General features: G+C 43.8%; 1 protein-coding gene across 1 annotated transcript; it reads right to left on the bottom strand.

Annotated features, from left to right (window-relative positions):
* Nucleotides 1–340: 340 nt before the first annotated feature.
* LOC146342654 (vomeronasal type-2 receptor 26-like) lies at nucleotides 341–6,838 on the bottom strand. The gene is made up of 4 exons (XM_084807968.1): nucleotides 6,020–6,838; nucleotides 3,485–3,712; nucleotides 1,869–1,995; nucleotides 341–1,242 (listed from the first exon to the last, which is right to left on the bottom strand). The coding sequence occupies exons 1-4, from the start codon at nucleotides 6,836–6,838 to the stop codon at nucleotides 341–343; spliced, it is 2,076 nt and encodes a 691-aa protein (XP_084664094.1).
* Between the last annotated feature and the right edge of the window lie 1,906 nt (nucleotides 6,839–8,744).

Here is an 8,744-nt window from a genome sequence, read left to right as displayed (position 1 = left end):
TGCCATTCCCCCTGACCTTCCACTCTCCTTTCTTGAGTAGCCATCATAGTAGCATGTCTGTGATTGACTGGGGATGGGCCATGGCTCAGTGGTAGAGCACATGCCTTGCATGCAGAAGGTCTACAGGTTTATGTCTACATTGAAAACACAATAAAAGGCCTTTATAAATATATAAATAGTAATAAATAATTACTATATATATATTTATTTGCAAATGTGAGGAGAATGATTGGATTGGCAGATTTAGATAGGCTTCCTTAGTCACAATTCATTTACACCACTTTTATGTTCTTGTATACACTACAAAGAACATTGATGAAAGGATGAACTCCTCCATTATTTACATCTTCCTTCGCATTAGCAAATCTCTGTTGTTCAACTCAGGTCTCACCACAATTATGTAACATTTGGGGGCAAATATGCAGCCGAGTAACCCCGCACTGGAGGCCAAGATGGAGAAGATCTCTACAGCCACCATGTACTTTTCTCTTGTGCTCAGGTAAGTTGGAACAAAAGACACCCACACACTGCAAAAGACTAACATGCTAAAGGTGATGAACTTGGCTTCATTAAAACTGTCAGGCAACTTCCTGGCCAGGAAGGCCACAGTGAAGCTGACAGTGGCCAAGAAGCCCATGTAGCCCAAGACACTATAGAACATGGTGACTGACCCTTCATTACACAATAGGACAATTTCTTCAGTCATTGAGGTCATGTCCACATCTGGGAAAGGAGGGGACGTTGCCAGCCACAGAGCACAGATCCCTGCTTGAATACTGAAGCAGGAAAGGAGAATGGTGTATGCCAGTCTTTTCCCCACCCATTTCCTTATTTGGGATCCTGGTTTGGTAGCCATGAATGCCAGAACCACAGATACAGTTTTAGCCAAGATGGTTGACAGTGACACAGAAAAGACGATGCCAAAAGCAGTTTGTCGAAGAAGGCAGGTCACCTTATTGGGCTTTCCAATGAACAGGAAGGAACAGAGGAAACACAAGAGGAGGGAGATGAGGAGAATGTAGGTGAGGCTTTGGTTATTTGCTTTGACTATGGCACTGTCCTGGTGCCTAATGAAGATGCCAAGCACTAGAGCTGTGATCAGAGACAATACAAGTACAGATGAAACTGAAATGATAGCTGAAGTGTCTTCAAAAGCTAGGAAGTTTGGAATCTTAGGAATGCATTCATCCCGGAATTTGTTTGGATAGTGACCTTCTGGACAACTGACACAAGCTTCCATGTCTGAAAATGAATAAACGTACATCTATTTAACAAGAACCAAACTATTGCCATGACTAAGAATTGCCTCACCAGGAGTCTATCAAGTCATGTATCTTTCCCCATGGAAGGTTTTCAAAATCTCTTCCAAGATTCTTCAAAAAGAAACATCAGTGATCTGGTTATTTATTCCATGAACAACATTTGGCTTTCTAGTGGTCTTTATTCCCTTCCTTAAAATTACAGATACTGTGCAGTGAAATGAGGGAATAACTGCAGCAGTAGTCCAAAATCTTGTGGGCCAACAAAGATGTTTTGGATGAGACATGACAACCTCTTCCCAAGCAACCTCAGGAGTGATCATTTCTGTCCCACCCCAGCCTAGCAATTCCCTTTCCTTTCAAGCTCTTTTATCTTAAGTTAGCTAATTTATAAAGCTAGATTGTATTATCTCTGTTTCTGAAACCGTTTTCCTCAAGATGGCCAAGAGCAAATATCAATAGAACTGTATCTCTGAAGTTTATGTATAAAAAATGAGAACAATACACAACACCATAGTTTTTAATTGTAATTGACAACAGAACCTGCAGAAGAGTTTATTTCCTGAAATAAAATGTATCTTTTATGAAGCTTAACATAATATGTCCTACCCTTCTTGTTTGAGAACATTCCAGCTGGACATGGAACACAATCATAGCAGCAAAATTTCTCCCCCTCCTTCTTTTTCTTGCTGTAACCAGGATGGCAGTTTTCATTACACAGGGAAAGAGGTGGCATCTGTCCAGAAATATTGCAAGAGGTTAGTATTAAGAAAATGTTTGGGGAACACATCTCATATCAGTTGATCTACCAGTAAACAGAAAGGGCAAGGACATGGAATATGGGATCTAGATGCTGACTGATGGCACATTCAATGGGAGGAAGACTTGTTTTACTAAGCATCATATGAACTCTAAAAGATTAGAACTCGAATACCTGATGTTCAAAGCATGATCCAAAATCTAGACGATCTGCCAGTAAACAGCAAGGCCATGGAATATTGTATGTGTACGTGCACAACTGGCATGTTCATTGGGAGGAATACTTGTTGTACTAAATATTATATAAACTTTAGACGATTTGAACTCTGGAACCTGATCCATTAAGCATCATACAAACTCTAGAAAATCAGACTTTCCATAATTAGCTAGATCAATTGTATAACAAGCTTAGCATTCAAAGTAAGGCTTCTAACTGGAGATGTGTCTCAGATATTTTACAAGAAAGTAAAGATGGGGAACATTATTTGTCCTCTGTGTCATGCCCCGACTGGAGGAGTCCAGGAGCCTGAGTCCTTTGGGGGAGATGGTTGCCAGGCCATCCCTGTCAGGAGAAAGGGACTCTGCCTCTGAGGCAGCGGCAGAGGCTGAGCCTGTCCCTGATGCCAGGGAGCGTTGTCGCCTCAAGCTACAGCCTAGTAGGGCTCCTGTGTGAAGGAGTGCTTGCCTCCAGAAAAGGTCTCCTCAGGAGAAAGGTACTCCTCAGGAGTAGGCTCTGGAAAGGAAGCTGTGATTGCTGCAGCTGAGCTCTGGGTGGGTTTCTGCTGGTTTTGGGCTCAAAAGCTTTCACTAGAAAACCAGCCAGTGTTGGAACAACTTGGTCCATCCAGCCTCTACCATGTACCTTGCCTCCTGAATGGTGCCCTGTGATGGATGCTCTGTTTACTGATCTTCTGGACTGTGTAACGTACCTGACTGACTGTGTTTGGCCTCCTGCTGGTTACCTTGACTACTGCTGCTGCTGCTGCTGCCTGATCCTCATTGCCTGCCTGCCTGCCTGCCTGCGTTCTGACCTCTGCCTGGATTTTGACCATCCCTGCCTTAGCCGAAACCTCCTTGGACTGAAACCTGTGTGCTTGACCATTTGCTTGACAACTTGACTATTCTATTGCATGGCTCCCTGTATTTGCTTGCAAACCACCAAGTCTCAGTCTAGAGCAGGACACCATATAAGGCAGTGGTCCATGTTAGTATGAAATGTTCTCTCTGGATATCGCTTTTTCCTTATCTTGGCTTGGCTCGGCTCCACTGGAATGCCCACTATCCACAGATGCATTTCCTCTTTTTAAGCCCCATTTCCCCTGTTCCACACGCCAACAGAGCATTCCAGTGTATTTCAAATATAATTATGCCTTGTGTGAAGAAATGCTTCCTTTGTTGTCTTTACATATATTGCCCTTCTCGTTTCATTGGATAATATTAATGTCTGAGCAATATTATTGTCCGACCTGCGTCAAGTTTCTTTGCCAGTTGATTTTGTCCTCCATAATGGTCAATACTTTGCCTGGGGGAGCGTGAGGATCCAGCCTTCCCACCTGGACCCTGACATAGGAGTTATTTGGGAAAGTGACCAAGTTTGTAACATCAAATCCACCTGCCAACTCTCCACATTCATTAAACATAATTTCATCTGTGGCAGTGTTGTTGAAGGAGATCCTCTGAATCAAGGAATGGAGCTAGGTGGAGAGAGAAAGAGAATCAGGGAGAGAATACAGTATTTGAAGTAGCTTTGGTTGATGAATGGAGATTGTTTTCCTATACAAGAGAAACCAATTGGGAATGCAAGCCTTTTGCATTTCATTTCATTTATGATATTTCTATACTGGCCCATAGCCGAAGCTCTCTGGGTGGTTCACAAAAATTTAAAACCATTAAAATACATTATATAAAATATAAAAACCATTCACATAATGACATAAATAACACACACAATAACATATATCGAAAACAATTGAAAACAACCAACCAGAGACAATCAAGAGACTCATTATACGCTGCCAAATGCCTGAGAGAAGAGGGCAGTTTTAACCTGGTGCCAAAAAGATGACAATGTTGGCGCCAGGAGGGCCCTGTCAGGGAGATTATTCCATAAATGGGGAGCCCCCCCCCCTTGATAATAGACAGCATTGTGTTTTAGGGACCTGGGCCCAGTCTACATGGCAGATTTAGTGCGGAGAGAGAGTACATCAGGGTCATTTGCGACAGATGATGCTGTCGCCAGTCTGCAGTAACCCTGCAGTTTCCCTCTGGAAAAGGCAGCTTTTTGGAAAGTCCTTTTAGTGCATCTTTTTTCCCTTAAATGTGGCTCCCACATGGTTCTGCTGTAGTATGCCCCATCCCCTGCATTAAATCCTGGGCATGCCGCTGTGCCCTGGCTGTGCCCTGGTCAAGGGGTGGGGCCACACCTTTCCTCCCCCCATTTCTTCTTTTCCCCCATTACAGTGGGGTTCTTTGGACACAGGCTTTCTTTCCCACTTAACACTACTTTGTGGTGTTTCACCTTTCACTATAATGCAGTAGTGCTGTTTTCCCCTTCACAATATGTAGCCTAGTGCAGTAGCTGCTTTCCCCATTCACAGTATGTAGCCTGTATTTCCCACATGGAACAGCGCAGTAGCGCTATTTCAGGCATTCTCGATAGTGAAGTAGCTGCTTTATCCATTCATGGATAAAGCAGTTTAAACTTCTTTATACTTCTGTGTTTCCCATTCAGAAGAGCATAGTAGGTTGTTTCAAGCATTCACCATAGCGCAGTAGCTGTTTTACCCATTCACAGTGTGCAGTCTGTTTTTCCCATTCACCACAGTATCATTTAATCTTTCACAGTATCCCAATGGTGGATGAGAGGGGGGAGGTATGGAGCAAACTACAAGGGCTTAACTCAGTGCTTCCAGTAAACATCTCTGAGCAGGTGTCAAGGTCTCCTTAGAGGCCTCTCTCAGTCTAATCCAGTAGCCAAGTCCAGACACAGACAAATGGATTCTTTTCAAAGCTTTATTCCTCTTTTACAACTTAACAACTTTACTGTTAGCAACTAGATATGAGCAGCAGAGTGCCTATGCCCTAAGTTGGAACAGTTGGTCCCCGTTTGAAAGGGAATTACTGGCAGACCCCTGAACTTAAGGACTAGGGAGAGTCCCTCCCCTTTTCCCTTGGATCCTCTGGGCGCAGCCGTTGTTTGCGCGCCAACCAGGCACTATGCCTCCTTTCTGTGCCCTCCATTTGGCACTGCTCTCTGCATCGGCATCGCACGTCCATCAAGTCTGCTTCCCGTGCTCTGTCACTCCCTGGACTGCTATCTAAGCTAGGAATGCTGGTGGGAGGAATCTCCGTCAGCTGTTGGCCCTGGGAAAGAGGAGCGCGCTCCTCTCCCAGGAGTGACTGCACCTCCTCAGAATCAGAACTACTCTGGGATTCTATGGGCTCAGTGTCCACCCTGACAGCAGGGGAGCATGGACAGGGGTGGGGAACAAGCCTCTCTCGTTCACTGAGCAGCACCTATGGGGTTGGTGACAATTCAGTTCTACTCTGCCCACCCAGCCCTGAAGTATGGGGTTTTCAAGTACTGTGAGACCCATGAAAGCAGATTTCTAGGTAATGTGTGCCCACTTTTCTTGCTTTGTGTGCCCCCGATGGACCAAAGCAATTTTATGAAAATCCAGATACAACCAGAAAGTGCTTCTCATTCCATTTCCATGTAGATGGAGCCCAGATATGGGGAAACCGAAACAAATCACAAAAAGTATGTTGTCATGAATTGGTGTTAAGTGTTCAGAAAACGTACAAACAAAAGCTTGGAAGAGAAATAAGGCTTTAAGATTATGGCTGTGTGGTGCCAAGGAACCAACACTTTGCAACGAAAGGAAGAAATTTGGAAAGATGAGCCAGACAAGAGTTGGGTGTTCATGTTCTGTAGGAACTGAGTGCTCAATAGCGTAGTGAGTACTGCAGGTTACACCACTGCATGGTTTCGAGGTCATTACCTGCCAGGGTTCAACTTGCTGAGGTTCCAGTCTCCTCCCTTCCTTCTTTGCTCTGTGGTTGGATGGAGATATGTAAGTGGTGTGTAAGGCATGAGCTACAGCATAGACACCATTGTAGATATTGTAACTGTGGCCGGTCATGCTCATTTCAAAGAAAGGTGAAGGGAGGCTCTGCAGCATCTCCTGCCCAGTACATGGTTCATCAATATCCCTTGGTGCATCAGAATGTGTCAGAAGGCATCCAAATGCCTGCTCCCAGAAATTTGTGATAAAACCATCTGCTTTTGCCCCAGAAGGATTGATATTCTGAAGAAATTCTTGGAAGCCTGGAAGCTGTTTTGAGTGAATTGTGAAGGAAATTGCACCATGGAACATTTGCATATCAACATGCTTTTGAAGGATATGTAAGGTGAAGTCAATTTGGGCTGTTGTAATCCACACTTTTCCAGCAAAGATCATTGTGCTGTACTCATGGTCTGTTAGAGGAAAAGTCGTTGTTATCAATGTAACAGAAGCCAACCACAGAATGTTTGTACTTTCTCCATATATAACAACAGCAGCTGCTTTTTTCTCTGTGAAAATGGGAAGATGACTCAGTATATCACTGAGTAAGTCAGCTATATCAAAGAACTGCCAATTCGCATGGAGTCTTTCAATGAATTCTGAACAGATTCCACTTTGGGAAAGCATTGGCTCCAGTGTCTGCAAGAAACGTTCTCCGCCTTCATCATCCATAGTGATGAGCCCGACCCATTTCCACCTGAAAAGTTGAAGCAGATTGACAATTCCCTGGTACTGAAGGGCTTCCTTGGTGACCATGCGGTAAAAGGAAGGAAAGCAGGATTCATCACTCACTGCTGTTTCAAATGAGCCATATGAAAACTAGGGAAAGAAAGAAGTGGGAATACGACTGAGGGCTTCTTCGTCCATAATACGCTTATGCATTTAATTTTTTTCTTTCTTATTTACATAAATTCAAGCCCACCATTTCATCCAGAAAACTCCTGGAAGTAACTTACATAGAATCATAAAATATCATTAACAGTACAATCCTATCCAGCTGGCACAACGTGATTTTATTTTTCACATTGTCTTCCCTATATGTCCTTATATCCACATATATTTCCCTTAAATAGTTAAGTTTATATGCTGAAATGTAACAAATGCCATGAGAAACTAAAGGGATGTATGCTAAGCTTGTGCCTGAATGCAACTTGAATTGTAAATATTCGGAGTGTATCCTTTTAGCCAAAACGTTTAAGTCTCAGTGGAAACATTCTAGCCCAGGTCAGGAAAGGCTGGGGGGAGGAGAGTGCAAATTGAGAGTGAATGGTTTGATTTCAGGAAGGCCTAATGGAGGAGTTCTGGTATGTGCTGATGATTGCCAAAGTATCAGTTCCAAATGATGAAGAGGGCCTTAATAACAAAGAACGGTCTGTGTACAACCTTGAGAGGTGTTGGGGAATCAGAAGAATGTGTCAGTCTGACAGTAAACAACCATCAGTCTTGGAATTTGGGATCAACAAAGAACACATCAAACCCCTCTTTGATGCCATAGGCCCCAACGAAGGAAAAAGGGCATAAACCCCCTGAACCTGCCAGTGTTCAGGAGGGGCATGGTTGCATCAGGATCACTGTATGTGCACATACCAACAGTACCCTCAATCCACGGGACACATGTCAAGTGCTCTGGCCAAGTGCTTGGCAGCATGTGGTGAGTATGTGTTGGGTAGATGCTCCACTATCTGGACAAAGCTCCCGAAGTTTCCTATGTTGCATTCTTATTTATTGGTAAAATGTTCTTGTGTCTGTGCCTGCTCTACCACATTGACAGCAAGCTGTCCTCTGGCAGAAACAGAAGACGGGGCCACAGAGGTGAGAGGATCCCTGGAATGACTCCAGTTTCCTCAAATATCCACTGTTCAAGAGTGGCTGATTCCTCAAATGTGGAGAACAGATTGAGATGTTCATTAAGCACACATGTCACAAAGCAAGCATGTAACGACATTCAAACAGTTGAGTATGAGTATGTGTTGAGTATGTGTTGGGTAGAATTCAGGGAAGAGGATTTTACAGTCCAGGGCATAGATAAAGCACAGTTATCTTTGCACTGTCATACCCACTGTTTTGGAGGTTTTCATACAGACAGCGGGCTCTGGCTTGAACCTGGATGAAACTGTGTGCCCGTTACACAGTCAGCAAGCTCTGGCGTGAGCTTGGCTGCAGGGAAGCTGTGTAACAGACAGAGACTAACTGTATATTTAGTCATTTAAGGAACCATGTTTGGCTAACCAAGCTGTGAACAAGGAGCGTATAGATCTTTCAGGTACTTGTGACTAAGTTTGTTACTAAGAGGTGTACTGCCTCTTAAGCCTCAGAGAGTTTGCCACTCTCTGGGGTGGCCCAGCTGTCATTTGTTTCTTTATTTTCAATAAATCTCCTTTTACTTTCACCTACACTGGTTGTGTGTGTGTCCTATTTCCACATCAAAAGATCTCAAACCCCTCAGTCTGATCAACTGAGGGGTCCTCGGTATAAATTATAATTCGAACCTCACACAGTCTCATTCAGTGAAATGGGGCTTCTTCCCAGATAAGTAGGTATAAGACTGCAGCCTAAAAGTGCAGGACTATGTGTGTCTACTCACCGGTAAGGACAATTAAATTAAATTAAATGGAACCTATTCCCAAGTCAGTTTATACAGCAGGGGTTGGCAACATGGCAC

The sequence above is a fragment of the Heloderma suspectum genome, chromosome 6 (genome assembly GCF_057233095.1).
Source record: "Heloderma suspectum isolate Gila_16-S chromosome 6, 16-S_ref, whole genome shotgun sequence".
In the NCBI taxonomy this organism is placed as follows: domain Eukaryota; kingdom Metazoa; phylum Chordata; class Lepidosauria; order Squamata; family Helodermatidae; genus Heloderma; species Heloderma suspectum.
The sequence above is the reverse complement of the archived record's forward strand: the minus strand, read 5'-3'. Positions and strand labels throughout refer to the sequence as shown.

Coding starts and splice junctions, on each gene's coding strand:
- LOC146342654 (XM_084807968.1), bottom strand. CDS start 6,838: ATGGTCACCAAGGAAGCCCTTCAGTACCAGGGAATTGTCAATCTGCTT. Junction 3,713..6,019: donor AGCAAGTTGAACCCTGGCAG/GTAATGACCTCG, acceptor CTCTCCACCTAG/CTCCATTCCTTGATTCAGAG. Junction 1,996..3,484: donor GGCAAAGAAACTTGACGCAG/GTCGGACAATAA, acceptor ATTTCTGGACAG/ATGCCACCTCTTTCCCTGTG.